The sequence below is a fragment of the Pristis pectinata genome, chromosome 17 (assembly GCF_009764475.1).
Source record: "Pristis pectinata isolate sPriPec2 chromosome 17, sPriPec2.1.pri, whole genome shotgun sequence".
Lineage (NCBI taxonomy): Eukaryota > Metazoa > Chordata > Chondrichthyes > Rhinopristiformes > Pristidae > Pristis > Pristis pectinata.
The window spans coordinates 8,913,803-8,933,172 of NC_067421.1; the positions used below are offsets into that span (position 1 = coordinate 8,913,803).

At 40.4% G+C, this 19,370-nt stretch overlaps 1 protein-coding gene across 1 annotated transcript in view; it reads left to right on the forward strand.

The window, feature by feature from the left end:
- Positions 1–19,370, forward strand: part of gcn1 (GCN1 activator of EIF2AK4) — a 112,826-nt gene that overhangs the window by 39,839 nt on the left and 53,617 nt on the right. The window contains exons 21-31 of the mRNA XM_052031982.1: positions 1,296–1,474; positions 2,334–2,427; positions 3,311–3,424; positions 4,906–5,104; positions 7,183–7,338; positions 7,734–7,912; positions 9,191–9,271; positions 13,835–13,978; positions 15,735–15,862; positions 16,792–16,981; positions 17,656–17,726. Of these exons, the coding sequence (XP_051887942.1) occupies positions 1,296–1,474; positions 2,334–2,427; positions 3,311–3,424; positions 4,906–5,104; positions 7,183–7,338; positions 7,734–7,912; positions 9,191–9,271; positions 13,835–13,978; positions 15,735–15,862; positions 16,792–16,981; positions 17,656–17,726 (1,535 nt within the window). The remainder of the gene's footprint in view (positions 1–1,295; positions 1,475–2,333; positions 2,428–3,310; positions 3,425–4,905; positions 5,105–7,182; positions 7,339–7,733; positions 7,913–9,190; positions 9,272–13,834; positions 13,979–15,734; positions 15,863–16,791; positions 16,982–17,655; positions 17,727–19,370) is intronic.

The following is a 19,370-nucleotide window of genomic DNA, read 5'->3' on the forward strand; positions in this document are numbered from 1 at the left end:
GAATTCTCTATGTCAATGAGCTTTGGAGGTGAAGTCATTGAGTATATTCAAGGGAAGATTGACAGAGATTTGAGTTACAGGGAGTTAGGGGGTATAGTGAAAGAGTAGGTAGATAGAGCATGAGGCCATGATCTTTTTGAATGATGGAACCAGGCTCAAGGACGACTGATCCTGTCCTGCGTTCTTAGAATCATATTGTACATTTTTAAAGAAAAAGTAGAAGTCAGTCACGTACATAAATGCCTTGTGAAATATGTTTCTTCACTGTACTCTGACCCAAGCCTACTACTTGTGTCTTCCACTCTTCCCTTCCTGTTGCCTTGTTTTGGCAGCTTTCATTTCTCCTCCCTTGGGTAATTTGCCCTCATCACTGCTATAAACTTTACCTTCTAACTATCCTGTAGCCATTGCAGGTATGAATATTGGGCATTATGTGCCTCAATGCTACCTCCTTACAAGAAAGAATTCATTACCCATCTCTTTCAGTCTCCACTGTTGCCACCAATGTCCCCTTACCACAGTTGTCCCTTCTCCCACCCTTTCCTGTCCCACACATCTCCTGGTTCTAAGCTCCTGCCTCCACAACAACTCACCAAGACCTCTTCAAAGACAGGCTGTAAAATGCAGTGGGATCTGCTATGACCAGGCAGGTTGGGTCTTAATTCCATTTCTACCTTTGAAAGGTGGAATGAAAGGCACCAGCCTTGCATAGCAGCATTGTGAAAACATAGCTCCTTAGAATCAGTCAGTTCTGGTTTTCTCCTGCTTATCTGTAAATGAATAAGACCATTTGCCATTTACCCAATTTGGGTATGGTAATAAACAAAGCTTCTTGCATTTTTTGCCAGCTCCCACCAAAGATCTGAATGCTGGAGTGAAATCAGAGCTTTAAATGGTGCTTTGGGAAAATTGGCCTTTGGCATGTATTTTATACAAAATAAATACTGTCAACCTCAACCCAAAGTGGAAGCAATATCTTGATTATGGAGTTTATAGGTTTTTTTCAATGTCAGCTTGCAAATGTGTTTTACAAGTAGTGTGATTGCATTTTGCTAAATTCATGTGATGTTTTAAAAAGCAGATTTTAGGCAGCATCTTAAAGGAGAAAATGAAGATGGTGAGGCAGAGAGGTTTAGGGAGGAAAAGCCTAAAGCCCTTGATATTTGGCTGTATGTAGAGAGATTGGACTGGTTCACATTGGGAAGAAAACAGGTGGTTACCAACCTAATTAAACCTTGAGTAGTTCACCAGTTTTTTTGGTTACAGCTTAACGCTTTGTACCTTTCATTTCCTAGGCTGTCATAAATACAGTAGGCTCCCTGTCGATCCATGCTTCATCAGTTGTATTGCCACACCTGTGCAGCCTGATCACAAGCATGTTGGAAAACCATGCTTTCCACCAGGTGACTAAAGAGGAATATGAGATCATGCTGGTTCCTGAGGGAGTGCTGTATGATAAATCGTTCCTTCAAATGTAAGTAATAACAAATACCCATTATGTCTCATATTAGTTTGCTGAGTGAATGAAAACTTTTATCCATGGGGTAGTCACGTACATTACAGAGTAATAAAACCTTAATTTGGACAGCACTTGTTATTTCTGTTGATAAGTTCCAAAAATGTTCTCTGTCCTGTATGTTAGTGAAGTTTTGTTTGATGCAGTAGCCTATGCAGTTAGATTTTGTCACGTTGTTTCACAAGTTGTCGGTGCATTCTCTATTTTGGTTACAGTATTTGCTTCTACTTAATGCAGAATCAAAGGTGCTGGAAGATGTATCACAGGAATTCATTCATGCTGCAGCCAGATATTTGAATTAAACTTGTAACTTGGGTGCAATATTGGTGATAATGTTACTGGCTTTCTGAAACCATTTCTCTTTATCGGTTTAGTGATCAGGAAAGGCATTATTTTTTGGTTTTGCAGTTCATCAGTTCACACATGGACACTTTTTTGTGCAATGAAGGTATGAAAGTTGATGTGATCTTACTCATTCTTTGAGATTTCTTAAGTACTTTGTACAATGTTCCTTTGAAGCTTGCCTGTTGATAATTTGACTCTGCTATTAAAGGGATAATATCTCCAGTGCTTTCTTTCTTCCTCTGTATCACACTTGGGTGGATGATGGTAAAATTTTGCTCTAAATGAAATGAGGTCAACAGCAAAGTGATGTAAGACACTAGCAGGACCTATGAAATTATTTCATTTTTTTCCTCTAGTGTTCTGCTTTTAGTTATTTATATGATGGTGAGAAGCAGACGATGAATCATCTGATCTTTCAATTGCTGGTGAATTTTGTAGGTTATACTTTAGGATTCATTATGTTCTGTTCTAGGGCTCAACAGGAAACCACAAAAAAGGCCAATCTGAAGCGAGAGAACAAAGCTTATTCATTCAAAGAGCAGATTATTGACTTGGAACTCAAAGAGGTAATTAGCAATATGTTTTCTCATGCCTTTTAATTTGATTGTGATCATTTGTATCCTATAAACAGCCTTTAACTTTCTGCATTCTCACCATAAGCAAACAATATTGGACATGCATCTTCCCTACGCCATGAGTTTTCTTTCTCATTGGAGTAGATCAGTGCCTTCTCCAAATTTCAGAATTTATTGGCTATTTTAATACAGCTTCCTAAAAGGCTGTAAAGGCTTTCGTTTTGTGACTTGCACAAAAATAATTGGTTGAAATGAGTCAGGCAAAATATCACACACTGATATGATGGGTGTGTGTGAAATAGGCACACATTCATAATTAAAGTTTTACTTTGCTAAACATTGGCTGATTTGATTTTAGAACAAAGAACATGGAACAGTACAGCACAATACAGGCCCTTTGGCCCACAATGTTGTGCTGACCTTTAAACCTCACCTAAGACTATCTAACCCCTTCCTCCCACATAGCCCTCTATATTAAATTTCTCCATATGCTTATCTAGTAATCTCTTGAATTTGACCAATGTACCTGCTTCCCCTACCACCCCAGGCAGCACATTCCATGCCCCAACCACACTCTGGGTAAAAAACCTTCCTCTGATATCTCCCTTGAACTTCCTACCCATTACTTTAAAGCCATGCCCTCTTGTATTGAGCATTGATGCCCTGGGAAAGAGGCGCTGGCTGTCCACTCTATCTATTCCTCTCAATATTTTGTATACCTCTATCATGTCTCCTCTCATCCTCCTTCTCTCCAAAGAGTAAAGCCCTAGGTCCCTTAGTCTCTCCTCATAATGCAATTTTAATTTACAGTTAACATAAATATTGAATGGCAGAGAATTTTAACTGTATTTTAAATTTAAATAATTTCTGATAGGAAATAAAGAAGAAGAAAGGTCTGAAAGATGAGGTACAACTGAGCAACAAACAGAAGGAGATGCTGCAGGCCCAGCTGGAAAGAGAGTCTGTGATCAGGAAGCGATTGCAACAGGTACAGAGAAGGAATGTGAACCATAGGAAAGCTCTAATACCCGGAGACACCAGTCTGAATTCGCAGAGGAATTTTTTTAAATTTTGATTTTGAGTGATTTTATTTTCTTATACCACTTATTCAAAAGGGTGAAGGGCAAATGTGACAGTTTAACCTCCTTGGTGGGGAAGGTTTAGGTTAACCTGGAGAAAGAATAACGATTCAGCCCTCTTAATGACTATTAATAAATAAGACCTAGAGCAGGTGTAGCAAAACAAATAATGTTAAAATAACCTGATTTGGGGGTGATGAGGGGTTTGATGAGGCTTATTAAGATGAGAGAGGTAGACAATGTTCTGTTGGGGTCAGTCAGGGGAGACTGCTTCTATATTATTGCGTATGCTGGGTGAATTTTTAAATTTTGCACATGACACATTATTGAAAATGTAATAATGACAGTAAAGTAGCAGAATTCAAGGGGACATGGGTTAATGGAATGGGCAGACATGTGGCAAATGAAATTTAATGCAGAGAACTACAAGCTGATCCATTTTGGCTAGACTAATGAGGAAAGTGATTAGAATCACTGGTACAATTGTATGGTGGTACAGGAGACGCAGTGTATCTTCAAAGGTGGCAGGGCAGTTTGACAAAAATAAAGCACGTCATTGGGACTTCAAAAATTAGAGGTAAGGGGGTTGTCTCGATCCCTTGTGAAACACTGTTAAGGCCATAAAGTATTGCATCTAGTGTTGGAAACTGCATTAGGAAGGATGTAAGCATTCTAGAGAGGATGCAGAAGAGATTTGCTGGAATTGTTATATTAATTGCAGGATTTAGTTATCAGGATAGACAAGAGGACTTGTGATTGGAGAAGAGAAGCTTGAGAGGAGGAAGAAAATCATAATATTTAGATAGGTAAATAAAGAGAAGCTGTTCTCAATAGCAGTGTGGTCAAGGATGAAAAAGCAATTTAAAGTGATTGACAGATCAAGAATGATGTGAGAAAAAGCTGTTGTAAGCAATGAGTGGTTATGATCAGAAAACACTGCCTGAAAATGTGGTGGATGTAAATTGATGTGTGGTTTTTAATAAGAAATTGGATAAGTATTTGAAGGTAAACACTTACGGTGCCAGGGGAAAGAGGTGGGTATGGGACTGACTCAATTGCTATACAAAGAACCAGAATAGTGATCACCTGGGGTCATAATCCTATTGGCCTCAGGACTGATGAAGAACTTGGATTGAAGGGCATCTGTAATGCAGGCGATAAGAGTTTTTTTTTGGACTGAAATAGAGTTGCTGATTCCAGCATTATGTCACATGAATGCACATCCTTCTGCCAGAGCTGGTTTCAGGATTGGACCTCTGTGGTGTGTTTGCAAAATATTGCTGGGCTGCTATTCTACATTTGTTCATCCGTTCTCCTTACACTGGCAAATTGTTGCCAACATTTATTGAGCTTTTGAAGAAACAGATTCTGATCTCGTGTCTCCACACAGTTGGATGAAGATTTGCAGTCTGCTCTAAACGTACTGAATGCCGTCATCGAGAGGAACCCACGTGGTTTATCACAGCAGATCCCTGCTTTGATTCGTGTATTCCTGCCACTATTCCAATCGCCATTAGTTGCTCCCAGACTTAAGGAAACGTTCCTGGCTTTGAGTTCATGTGTCTTGTCAGCAGATCTAAAAAACCTGGGTATGTATTAATCACCAGTTTATCCTGAAATTAATGACTGATTTTGTTTTGTTGTATTAATGCATTTTTTTGGGATTGTGGCTTTGCTAGCATTTATTGTCCATCCCTTAATTCCATTGATATGGTGGTGCTGTCACATTCTTGAACAGCTGGAGGTCTAAGACCATAAGAAATAGGTGCAGAATTAGGCCATTTGGCCCATTGAGTCTACTCCACCATTCGATCATGGCTGATTTATTTTTTTCCCCTTCAACCCCATTCTCCTGCCTTCTCCCCGTAACCTTTGACACTCTTGCTAATCAAGAACCTATCAAGCTCCGCTTTAAATGTACCCAATGACTTGGACTCCACAGCTGTCTGGCAATGAATTCCATAGATTCACCATCCTCTGGCTAAAGAAATTCCTCCTCATCTCTGTTCTAAAGGGACATCCTATTCTGAGGCTGTGCCCTCTAGTCCTAGACTCTTCCACTACTGGAAACATCCTCTCATGTCTATCCAGGCCTTTCACTCTGTTCAGGTCTTCTAGTGAAGGTACTCCCAGAGTGCTTTGGGGTGGGGGGGTGGGTGGGTTTGTATCATTACTTTGTTAGGGGCTGTCCAAACTTTTGAATTTGGAGGGCCAAATTCACGCTGGAGCAGAAGATAACTAGCTGAAATTATTGGCAGTGCATGTGATGCTCTAAAATCTGGAGGCTGCTGGGCACGAGCAGTTACGTCAAATGGTGTACGATATTTGTTTAACGATACATACAAAGTTTTGTCACCCATATGAGCCCAGTGGACATCACTGTCTTTAAATCTGTAAGCGTGAATTAACTTGTTAGTACGATGTCTCTTTCCTAACCAGACCATTATGAGCGTATAGGAAAATTTCATTGCTAAATAATGAAATTTCAGTTTCAAGTAACAAAGGCTGGAACAGGAGGCCATTCAGCCCTTTGTTCCTGCTCTGTTGTTCATTAAGATCAGGGCTAATCTTTGACCTGAGTACCACTTTCCTACACTAATTACTTACAGCCTTTGATTCTCTTAATATCCAAAATTATGTCAGTCTCTGTTTTGAATATACTCAGCAACTGAGGCTCCACTCGGGCAGAGAATTCCAAAGATTCATTGCACTCATGGTAAAGAAATTTCTTCTCATCTCAGTCTTGAATAGCCAGTCCCATTTCTTGAGACTGTGACCCTCACCTCCCAGCTGTAGATATCCCAGCCAAGGGAAACGTCAACTCCACATCTACTCAGTCAAGTCCTGTAGGTTTCATCTCTCATTCTAAACTTTATACAGAATAGGTTAGTCTCTGTCTTTACTTGCCATATATATTGATTGTCCTTAGCCACTACCCCTAAACCCACCACCAGTCATCTACTAAACCTTCTCTGTGATGCCTAATTCCCACACGATCTCAAATTCACTTCCTTTGTGATCTCTCAATAATGGGAGACTGGAGGAAGAGTCTTTTCACACTGGAACATAATGGGTCATTCAGAAGACCTAATCAAGAGCCACTGGGGTCACAGTTTGGCTGAAGTCTGTGTCCTTTGAATTCCATGCCACTTCAAGGCCAATCCATGGGAGCCCAAGCAGATCCCACAGCAAGAGAATGGAGCTTTGGCAGTTAAGCTGTCCACTTTTTGCGGCAGGTTATGACATGCCAGAATGCCTTTACTGCCTTTTCCTAGCTTTGCCTGTTAAATGAATAAAGTTTGGATATATTCATTTCGGCAGCTTGCTGCCAAAAGACTACTTTTTAAGCTCTATATACAGGTTTTTCTCACTAGGTAGGAATATTGTCTTAAAAACCTGTAACAATTATTGTCTTTCTAATTTATGAAAATATTGATAATCCCCTCAGAAGTGTATCCTAAACTGATTTGAAGATAGGAATAGTGTTCATGTTATGGCCAATGGTAGCACTCTTAACAAAGAAATATTATGGGAAAGTGCAACCATAATTATGTTGAGACTACCCCCAGCAGAGGGTCACTCACAGGCAGGGCCTGCAGTGCTTCACAACTCCAGGGTGGCATCATGATAAACATGTAAGTTACCTTGCATTCTATTTTCGACTCAGGCTGCCTGGTTGGTAATGTGACTCTCCGGCTGCTAAAACCTGCCTGCAGTTTGAATGAAGCTTGGTGTCAAGAAGAACTCCTAACAGCCACTGCTCGTGCTGTGTGTCTACTGCGTTCACGTACCGTGCCCAACCGTGCTGGCAAAGTTGAGGCAGGTGTGTTATTCAAATACTGAAATTGCAATGTTTTGTTGTGGTCTTTATCTACTGAACCAAATAACCTCTAGTTCTAAATAAATTTAAATCTATATTAACTGATATTTAAAATTGAGAGTTTTAATGGATAAATATACTTTTCTTCTCATTAATACTAATGTTGGCTGTTGTACAATTCAGAGTTAAGTTTTTAGTCCAGTAAGAAAGTATCAATGTTTTTTAACACATTTACATGGCATGTGCTGAATCTCCAACATGAGTTGGACAGCTGTAGCAGTATTTCTCTGTGCTGATTATTTGAAGTGATTTATTGTTTTTTATGGTTGGGGATTGAGATTCTGGAAAACTGGGTCTGAGCACCACTTTGAGCGTCGTTCCCTTTTTACCTCTTGCAGATGTGAAACCCCTTACGGCTCCTGCCTTTGCATATTGCTTCCCACTGTTAAAGATGGTTTTGACAGACACAGTAAATGACAGTGAAGAAAAGGAGGGTATGTTGATTCAGGCACTTCAAGTAATCAACGAACATGCTCAGCTTCGATCAACAGCTGACAGCTCTCAGCTAATTGATGAGGTAATGTTTTAGTCTTATAAAAAGACAATGCATATATGTTGTAAGGCTGTTGTACAAAGTTGCTTTGATAGTGAACAGAAGAATGAATTTGTACATTCATTGTTATTAATGTGACTATGAGCATTTTGGAGTGGTTTGACAAGACCCTGAGGATTAATTCATGGTGATAGATCAGTATATTTGTAGTAGATGGATCTCTGAGATCCTTTGTGGTTCCATTCATGGTTGTGTCAGGAAAGTGATCCCAAAATGCATGGTAACTCTTGTTTTGAATAGAGTCTATTCATCCTTCTGTTGTGCATTTATCATAGTGAAGAGGTGCATCTTTTTGCGGCACTTCACAAAATCTGAATTGCTCCGCAAATTGCAGGAGGGACTCTCTCCAGCAAACCTTGCTGGCAACGCCTTGGGCATGCAGGGATTCTAAGACCTCTTGGGCTTTTCTGAGAGTTTCCAAAGATGTGTTCTTCTAGTGTTTCTAATATGGACTACTTCCTCTCCGTTGCTGCACAGTCACGCTTTTGGGATGATTTGTGCTTGAGTGCAATATCTTCATCTGCCCTTTGTAAACTCTGCTGATGCTATTTGTGAAAGAAAGAAAACGTACTGGAAATAGCACTTTCACTTTCTCAGGATATCCCTAAATGTAAAGTACTTCTGAAGTACAATAATGTGTGATGCCCAAGTACTGAGCTGAGACTGTCCAAATTCAGTTCACTAACAGTGCGAGGTCTCATCTTTCTGAGCCAATTCAGTCCCTAAACTGGTTGTTTGGAGAACTGGGAAGATATCAAAGGAAGAACTGGCGCACTGAAAGAAGAGAGCAGGGATGAGCAAGAGATGTTAAATATAAAACGGGTAGAAAAATGAGGCCACAAAGAAGGAAAAGTATCTTAAGGATAAAAGAAAAAGGCTTTGTTTTATTGGAGCTATAAACACCACATTGGTGAATGCTGACAAATGGTACATTTTGAATGGAGGATATGCTAGTTAAGCTACATGATTATCTGTGGCTGTGTACAAAGGGAATTGTCCAACTGTTGCGGTGGGGAGCATAGGGTCAGATGTCAGCCTGGAATATGGTCTATGTATTTGCCAGTGTGTAAGCTGTCAAGTCCAGGCAGCCTTTTCTGGTAACAACCTCAGTGTACCATTGAGTAAGGTCCAAAACAGTAAGTGCCAGATTGGCCTGAAGCCCAAGCTCATGACTGTTAGATGTTCATTCATAACATTTAACATATCGAAGTACTGTAAATGGATAATTAATTGTTTTGACAGAATGGACCTGAACTGCTGCCACGAACGGCAATGCTACTCCTGCTGACCAGGGTCATGGCCACAGGCTCACCACGACTCCAGGTAAATTCCTCCTTCATCCTACTGGGCATCGGTTAAGATTTCACTCCTCGTATTTAGTGATTCGATGCACTTTTTTTACTTCATGTTGGCAAGTTTGGCTTTTTTGAACTAGGATTTCTTGCACTGATCACCATCGGGCCAGTTTCATGTGTGAAGGTTGTGTTTATTGATCAGGTCTTATAGTGGATCTCCATTTTAGTTAAATTGCTCTGGACCATGGACGGTGCCAGAACACAGCATTGCTGTGGTAAGTGAATAATTCAAACTGTTTCCCTCCATTCCCGACTTGTTCTGATCTGATCAGTGATACCACACACAATTTCATACTCCTCCTTTTCCACTTCTGATACCACTCCAACAGTCCCTCTGGGCTTTCATTTCTTCTCTCATGGCTGGAGACAATTTTCTGTAATTCAGTACATATCAAGTGTTTGTAATGCTTATGCTTGATAGAGGTTAGAATTGTAAACAAAGAAATGCCTTTCCTGATTTGCAGATGTTCACAGATTGGCAGCCAATGAAATATTTCTAAGTGGGGTAGAAGGCCATTTGGCCTTTTTTTTTAACTTACTTGAAAGAAATTCCTAATTTTGCTTTTAAATCCATGACCCTGCAACTTTATTCTCTTGAAGTCCACATACAATAGTCACTGTTATATTACAGGAATCAAAGGAGCTGATTTATACATAAGGTTCTACAAAAAGTGTGAGATAAATGATCAGGTATCTGGTTCAGTAATGTTGGTTAAAATTTTTGCCAAAATTTCAGGAAAATCTCCCCTTGTATTGTCAGCAAAGTGCTTTGGGACTTTCTACAGCAAGCTAGACAAGCAGATAAGACCTCCTTTCAAATAAGCAGAACAATTACATGCTGTTGTGTTCTATTATTCATGCACTCATTATCTCTATTGTGAATTTAGTGTCTCCCCTGATTCTGTTCCTCGGAGTCCAGCTTGAATCCACAACTCTTTGAAGCAGGTTCATGATGCTTTCATTAAGTTGAGGGAATAGCTTAAAATCATAGAAATTTGCAGCACAGCCCATTGTGTCCATGAAGGCCAAAATTAGACTTTGGATTAATCTCTCTTCCCAATTCTTGGACCCATAGCCTTGCAAGTTAGGTTCTTAGAGAGCTCATCTCAGTATATTTTAAAGATGGTTAGTATTAAAGATATCTTTCTGTCTCCAGCATCATTTCAGGACCCCCACTGCTTGTTAATGAATTAATTTTTCGTCAGCTATAATCATTCTATCACTTAATTTAAATCTATGCCTCCTAGTTACTGATATTTCTGTAGGGTTTTCTATTTACCCTGCCTAAGACCTGATTAATTCTCCCCTCCATCTCCTTTCTTCTGAGGGAAATGATCACAACTTAATTAGCCTCATCAAATGTCCATAATTCTACAGCCCTGGGAACATCCTCAGATCTCCTCCACCACACCCTCACAGTAGAGTCGTAATCTGAATTGTACACAGTACTCCAGGTGTGCCCTAACTAATATTTTACACACATCTGGCATGACCTTGCTGTTCTTGTCTGCTATGCCTCACCTAATAAAGGCAGGTTATCCTTAGCCTCCTTAAACAAATTATTTATCTGACTTGCTATTGTTAAGGATTTGGGTACATGATTCCAAGGTTCCTCTGCTAACGAACATGTCTCTTAATATTCTACGGTTTATCGTGCTGCCTTTGCCTCATTTGCCCTATGTAAATGCATTACCTCATACTTCACTGCATTGAATTCTGTTTTCCACTGTGAGCTCGCTTTAGTCCATTGATATCTTGCTGTTGCCCAAAATGGAATTATATAAAATTTTTGATACACAAGGAGGCCTCCTTGTGTATTTGTCAGTCAAAAAAAGGTCCCACCTTCTAGCACTAGGTTCACGGCCCTGTAGGTCACAGCTCTTCAAGTACATATTCCTGAACTTTTTCAATGTGATGAATGCTTCTGTTTCTACCACCCTTTCAAACTGTGACGTTCAGATCAGATCAAGTCTCTTAATTAAAAATAATTTTCCTAATCTCCCTTCTAATCCTTTCACTAATTACTTTAAATCTCTACCCACCCCAGTTTTTTGATTCTCTTCTGACAGAGGTAGATACTTTTTATTTAGGCTTCCAAGTCCAGGCAACATCCTTAAATCTCCTCCACGCCTTGCCCCATGCAATAGCACCTTTGTTGTAATGTCGTGACCAGAACTATATACAGTGACCAAGTGTTGCATATGGTTTCCAGCATAACCTCCCCAACATTCAGTTAATAAAGGGAATCCTCTTTTGAACCACCTTTTTGATGTCTCCTGCTCCTTTTAAATATCTGTGGCTATATGCTGCAAGATCCTTCTGTCCCCCCAAACTTCTCAATATCCTCCTTATTGGATATTATTTTGCCTTGTTGCACCTCACTAAATGCATTACCTGAGTCCGGATTAAATTCCATTTTCCACTTTGCTGCCCAGCTGACCAGACCCTCTATATCTAAAGCTTTCCTGCTCATGGTAAACCATACAGCCAATTCTTGTATCATCTTCAGACGTCTTTATCAAGCCTCCAGCATTTAAATCTAAGCCTTTAATATAAACTGCAAGAAGTGTCTGAATGGTCAGTCCTGCAATAACAGCCTTCCAGTCACAAGACACCAGTCACTCATTGCTGTCTGCTTCCTGCCACTGAGCTGGTCTTGGATCCCATAGGCCTTTTCTTTTTTGACCATGTGGGACCTTGTGGAAAGACTTGCTAATATTCGAGCAGACTGCATCAATCACATTACCCTCATTGACCATCCTTGATACTTCCTCACAAAACTCGGTCAAAATTAGCCAAACACAACCTTCCCTTCACAGTTACATGCTGACAGTCTTTGGTTAATCTGTCTTTTTAACTGAAGGTTTGTATTGTCCCTCAGAAATGATTCCAATAATTTGCCCATCACAGAAGCTAAACTAAATGGCATCTAATTGCTTGGTATCTCCCTTCCTCCCCCTTGAAACAACAGTGTAATGTGAGCAGTCTTCCATTCTTCTTCCAGGAAGCATTGAGGAATAATGAACAAAATCTTTGCCATTTCCTTCCTTTTTAACAGCTTGGAAATGTCCTTCATTCAAGACTGACAATTAAGTCACTCTCAAAGATGCCCAGACTTTTAATACTTCCTCTTTCACTATACTCATCCCATGCAATATTTTACACACTTCTTCCATAAGTACAACATTGTCACCATTCATCTGAAAGTATTTATGAAGAACCTTGAACGTGGATTTTTTTTTGGTTTCTAATCTGTTCCAATAGTTATCTTTGCTCTTTTTCTACTTAAATCAAAGAAAATCCAAAGATGCTTTAACTTCCCAGTATTTTTCCTCATGCTCCTTGCTTTCCTACTTCCCCTTTTAATTTCATTCCAAACTTCCTATATTCAGTCTTTCTTCTGCGTTAAGTACTTATGCCTGATGTAAGCTTCCTTTTTTGTCTACCTTGTGTTACCCTCTATGTACTTTGCCCAGGAATTCTAGATTTGACAGCCCCACCCATTTTCTTCACTGGAAAATGTCTTGAACTATGCGGCCAGTTTTGATGCCATTGTTAAATTTCTTAATATTGATCTCTGTTCTTGAATATAATGGGTTTGCATATCCCATAAGAAAGGCCTAATCAGTGCCTCTGTCACTGACTTTTGCATTGAGCAGAGCAATTTTTGATTGAACTGTCACTTTTCCTTGGATCCCATTTGTCTTTTAGGTTAATCTCCCGTGTTGGATTCAGCCAGTTGTCTCATGTATACTATATCAGATATTCTCATCAGCACCCTGGTTATCTCAAAAATATTAATTTAAATAAGTCAAAAAGGGCCTTACCTTAACAAATCCTTGTTGAGTGTCCCTGTTCAGGACAGTTCTTGTTAAAAGCTGATTTATGCTGTTACTCTGAATTTTTCCCAACAATGTTGCCGCTACTGATGTCAGGCAGACTGGCCTACAGTTATTTGGTTTATCCCATTTTAACGGCAGAACCATATAAACAATTTTCCACCACTCACTTGTAGCCAACGAGCATTGGAAGAATATATTCAGAGATTGCTCGGTTTGTTGCTTTGCTGCTTTTTAAGCAGCTAAGATGCATTTGATCCACTTCTAAATGATTCCAGCACTTTGCATTCTTTCTTTCACGTCAATCCTTATTGTCCCTTCTCCCATAAAGATAAATGCAAAGTACTCATTCAAAATTTTACCTGTCCTCCACTTCTAATCCCAGGCTCCTGTTCTCTCAAATACCTTTGTCCTTGGAAAGCATGAATATTTAAAGTATTAAATTTTTTGTTACTACTTAACAGATAACACTTTGCCATGTGATCGACCTGATACATGGTATAGTTGGGTGGACTTGCATGCAAGATTCCACAAGCCACTTTAAAACAGTGCCATCATCTTCCGTGTTTGATCTCCAAATTCTGCAAATAGTGTACATGTTCATGACCATGGAAAAGCAGCAAGTAGATGGAAAGAGGAAAATTTGAATTCCAGTTAATTTGTGACATTTTAAAATCCTATCTGTTCTTTAGGTACTGGCTTCAAATACTCTGACATCCTTGTGTGCCAGCAGCAGTGGCGAGGAAGGATGTGCATATGCTGAACAGGAAGAGATTGACGTCCTGTTGCAAGCTCTGCTGTCACCGTGTTCTGCAGTGCGGGATGCTGCTCTAAGGGTAACAAAACTTTAATAGGTTCTGTTCATTAACGTTGATAAACCAATGGAGAGTGGGGCAGCTGCGTTGGTTCCTTGTCTTCTATGCATCGTTTAAAATCCTCTTGGATTCAGATCCCTCCGTGGCCTCGTCATTCCCTAACCCTGTAATATTCTCTACCTCTTACCATGTTAGGATTCTGCATTCTTTCACCTCTGGCCTCTTGAACATCCATCCTCATTGGTTTGTGATTCACACCCATAACCTCTCACATAACCTGTTCAAAAAAGAAAGGAAAAGTCTCAGGACATCCTAAAGTGCTTTACGTCAATTAAGTCCGAGAAATTACTCTGAGTGCAGCAGGAAGAATCCTCCTGGGGTCCCATCCAGTTATCACTCAACCATCATTAGAATGGATGGTCTGGTCAACATGAGAATGCTATTTGTGGAAGGCAGCTGTACACAGATCAGCTGCTCACTTCTCTTATTGCTAAAATGTAAAGTAGGAGTGCTTTTCATTGGCTGAAGTGCATTTTCAGATGCTCCAGTGCAAGTCCTTTCTCTGCTGCTCATGTGGTCTTGACAAGATTGGCAGGGCAGGTCTCCAATGCTAGACTATTCCTCATCTATTATCTTCTGTAAGACTTTGCTTGCAATAATACAGAGAATGGAATAGAGTTATGAACGCACTAAACAATCACTGTGGATGAAAAATGCTCAAAGTCACAGCAGGGAGGCATAAGAAATGGTGGAGAGTGAAAGATTAGGAAGAATCTCTGCAACTACAGCTACAACGTTAGATTGTGGGGGAACACAAAAGGCCTGTAACTTGGCATTCTTCCTTCTTGTATTGAAACGCAGATAAAAATGACTTGGATTTCTTCTGCAGCATCCCCTCAATTCAATCCTCGGAGAAAGTTGTGCCATTAGTCACGCAGGGCCCACACTCAGGTGTTCCCTCCCATAATCATAGAATCAGAAATTTAGAGCAAAGAGGGAGGTTATTCAAACCATGCCCACTGTGCAAAAAAAACTATCCAACTGCATTCGCCAGTTCTTGTTCCACTGCCTCATAGATTACAGAATTCTCTTGCCTGTTCTGCCCTCCAAAACACTCAACCAAGTACCACATAGAGGCAGAAACTGCCTGATAGATTACAGAATTCTCTTGCCTGTTCTGCCCTCCAAAACACTCAACCAAGTACCACATAGAGGCAGAAACACCATCAAATCTCACCATTTCGAGCTCAGTGACAATCTACCATTTTCTGGGTGGGGAAAGAACTTCTCCTTTCGATTGCTTTAACAATTAACTTTAAGCTTGTGTTGCTCCCCACTCCCACTAATCCCTGTTATTTACCTTTCTGTGAAGGGGAATAGGACCTTCCCAACCAAATTGCACGAGTCTGCTTGAACTTAGTGCATCGCACTAAAATTTTACCTCAGCCTTCTCTGTTCCAAAGGAAACAACGGCACACTATCCAATCTTCTGTGACAGCACACATGCTCCAGAGCTGGAAAAATTTAATGTAGTGCTATTGGATCATTTGCACCCAGCTGAGTTGCATACTCTTAGATTCCACCATGGTGACAACATCCTCAATATGCACGTCACCTTGGATTTTGTGCTTGGGTCTCAGAAATTGGATCTGAACTTGCAGACTTTGACGCTGTGTAAGTGCTGCTCCCACTGACCTAAGGTCCTGCAATTTGTTCTTTTGAGGTTTAAGGGAGGTTTTGTAGATGGTGGAAGTTATCTTGTGCCTCTGTTTTGCAGGGATTGTTGGAGATGAACATGGTGCTCCCCACACCCGACAGTGATGAGAAGAATGGATTGAAACTACTGCGCAGACTTTGGGTTTCCCAGTTTGATGTGGATGATGAGAGCAGACTGCAAGCTAAAAAGCAAGGACTAGTTTACTTGCTACCTATTATAATATGTAGCAATATTTTAGGACAAGAGTATTCATGACTTAATATTTCCTCACCTAGATGTTCGATAGTCTATCTTTACTAGGTAAAAGTAACAAGGCTGACCTTTTGCTAACATTGAGTATGTCTTAAACCAATTTGTTATCCATCCTCCAGTTGCAAGAAGTCATTATGGTTTTATGGTTTTGTTTTTCCTTGTGCCATTGTGGTTTTCAGTGCAGTTGAGGAAATGTCAACTTTGGGGATGTCTTCTTCTAGAAGAGATAGTAAACTTTGTTCTCTCAGCTGGTTGTAGAAGATCCCATGGCACGAGTTTGAAGAGGAGGAAGGAAGTTATTGGCTCTGTCCGAGATGACAATAGTTTTTCCTCAATCAACATTAAATCTGATTTAATTATTCTCATTGCTGTTTATTGGAGATGGTTAGTGAAAATTAGCTGCTCCCTCTTGTATTACAGCAGGGATTGCGTTTTGAAAAGTGTGGAAATGACTGAAGTACTTGGATGCCCTTTGGGTATAAATGGTGCACCATAAATTCTATGACTAATTTTGTTCCATATAAAAGATTTGTGATTTGGAAAACTGTTTGACATATTATTTTAAGTATAGTATTTAGGATGCTGAAAATTTTATTTTTAAGTAGCAGATTTTGTTCAAGGTGTAAATATTAGTAAAGAATACAGTCATTTGTATGGCAGTGGAGGTATGCAGAGCGAGGGTAGTGTCATCATTGAGTTGGAGAGTTAATACTTCTAGGAGGCAATTAAATTGCCCAAAGAAAATTGATGTAGTTAAGACTTAGCTATTTCTACACCCTGATTGTTAGGGCTTTGCATCAAACTACACTGTGGAACTCTCCACATTGTCCATCTAACTGTTCTTCTGTAATCCCTTTTGTTTCAGGTTGTGGGACACCATGGGACTGGAGTTGCAGCCAAACCTTTGCTCACAGCTGATTAAGGATGTGATATATCATGAGGAAGCAATACGCCAAGCAGGAGCGGAAGCACTGTCCAAAGCCGTGGCACAGTATCAGCAGCAGGCTGCTGAAGTGATGGCTAAACTTATTGAAATTTACCAGGAGAAACTTTATGTAAGCTCACTTGAGGAAAATGTAGAAAAAGAATGCAACAGCTCTTTGTCCGCATTTGGAAAGGGAAATTCCTTGGTTTTCTTTGCTTACTGAATTATGTAAAGAACCGAAAGGGGGGAATTGAATTTTGCGTGTGGTCAGTTCTTTCCAAATCAAATTCAGTTTCTTTTGGGTGATGCTGGTACAAGTACAGTTGGGAAGGGGAAGCACATCAGTGAGGAAAGATTTGTAGCCTGTCAGGAGTCAAGCATGCTAAGAAGAAATGAAAATATTGTGAGATGTAATGAACAGGTATCGTAGGGTGAATTTAAATGTTTCATGCTCCTTTTCATTACTCCTTCCCTAAACTTTTAGAGATGGAGAAACATGGAGATGTTTCTGCATTTCTAAAACATGAAACATGTATTGACATTGGTATGAGAGAGACATGTAGAAGATAAACAATGAGAAAGGTAGAAATTTGATGCTTCACAAATATAGCCTCATTTGTATCGTTAAGCTCACAGGAGCTGCTTATTGTCTAGACCAGACTGCAATGCATTTAAGCTATCATTTTGTATGATTAAAAGGAGGAAGAAAAGTTATTCATTGGAACATGATTTCTCACATTCATTCTTTGAGTGCCTGTCAATGTTTGGCATTCAATTGCTGATAAATCTATTTGTTTTGTGCAGAGGCCACCTCCTGTGTTGGATGCCCTTGGTCGAGTAATATCCGAATCCCCACCTGATCAGTGGGAAGCCAGGTACAGTGTTTGATTGTGAAGGGTGGCTAATGTGCAAAGCCATTTCTTCTTCCATCATCCCTCCTTGCTGCCCTTCATGTACCCTCCTGTTCCCTGACCTCAATCTGAACTGGAATTTATTTTTGTATGTTAATTCTTGGCATGTGGACATCATTGCCAAGGCCAGCACTTATTCCCTATCTCTAGCTATCTAAGCTTTCAGTCCGTGCAGTGAAGTCCAAGTATACCCTGACATACAAACACCTGCACTTCCAAACAGCTGAAGTGCTGTCCTTTTATGCTTCAGCCATTCATAAGTGTGGAAGTTTGCATTGAAGCTTCAACACATCGCAATTTAAAAATAAAAGTGAACAAACAGATTGTGACAACTTAGTGAAATCCTTGCTGTAACATCTTGAGTTTAGTTTAGAGATTTAATTGGAAGCAAAGGTAAATATGCAAAGGATTAAGTAACTGACCCTGGCCACTGAGGGCATATCAGCAACACCAGGCTCGGAGGCAGGGTATTGGTATTGGTTTATTATTGTCACTTGTACCTTGATACAGTGAAAAACTTGTCTTGCGTACTGATCGTACAGGTCAATTCATTACAGTGCAGTTACATTGAGTTAGTACAGAGTGCATTGATGTAGTACAAGTAAAAACAATAACAGTACAAAGTGTCACAGCTACAGAGAAAGTGCAGTGCAATAAGGTGCAAGGTCACAACAAGGTAGATCGTGAGGTCATAGTCCATCTCATTGTATAAGGGAACCGTTCAATAGTCTTACCACAGTGGGGTAGAAGCTGTTCTTAAGTCTGGTGGTACATGCCCTCAGGCTCCTGTATCTTCTACCCGATGGAAGAAGAGAGAATGTTCCGGGTGGGTGGGGTCTTTGATTATGCTGGCTGGTTCACCAAGACAACGAGGTAAAGACAGAGTCCAAGGAGGGGAGACTGGTGTCCGTTATGTGCTGGGCTGTGTCCACAACTCTCTGCAGTTTCTTGCGGTCCTGGGCAGAGCAGTTGCCGTACCAAGCCGTGATACATCCAGATAGGATGCTTTCTATGGTGCATCGGTAAAAGTTGGTGAGAGTCAAAGGGGACATACCAAATTTCCTTAGCCTCCTGAAGAAGTAGAGGCACTGGTGAGCTTTCTTGGCTGTGGCATCTAGGTGATTAGACCAGGACAGGCTGTTGGTGATGTTCACTCCCAGGAACTTGAAACTCTCAACCCTCTCAACCTCAGCACCATTGATGTAGACAGGTGCAGGTACTCTGCCCCCTTTCCTGAAGTCAATCACCAACTCTTTTGTTGACAGTGAGGGAAAGGTTGTTGTCATGACATCATTCCACTAAGTGCTCTATCTCCTTCCTGTACTCCGACTCATCGCTGTTTGAGATGCAGCCTACAACGGTGGTATCATCTGTGAACTTGTAGATGAAGTTAGAGCAGATTCTGGCCACAGTCATGAGTGTATAGGGAGTAGAGTAGAGGGCTGAGGACGCATCCTTGTGGGGCACCAGTGTTGAGAATAATCATGCTGTGGAGGTATTGCTGCCTATCCTCACTGATTGTGGTCTGTTTGTTAGAAAATCAAGGATCCAGTTACAGAGGGAGGTGTTGAGTCCTAGGTCTCGGAGTTTGGTGACAAGCTTACTTGG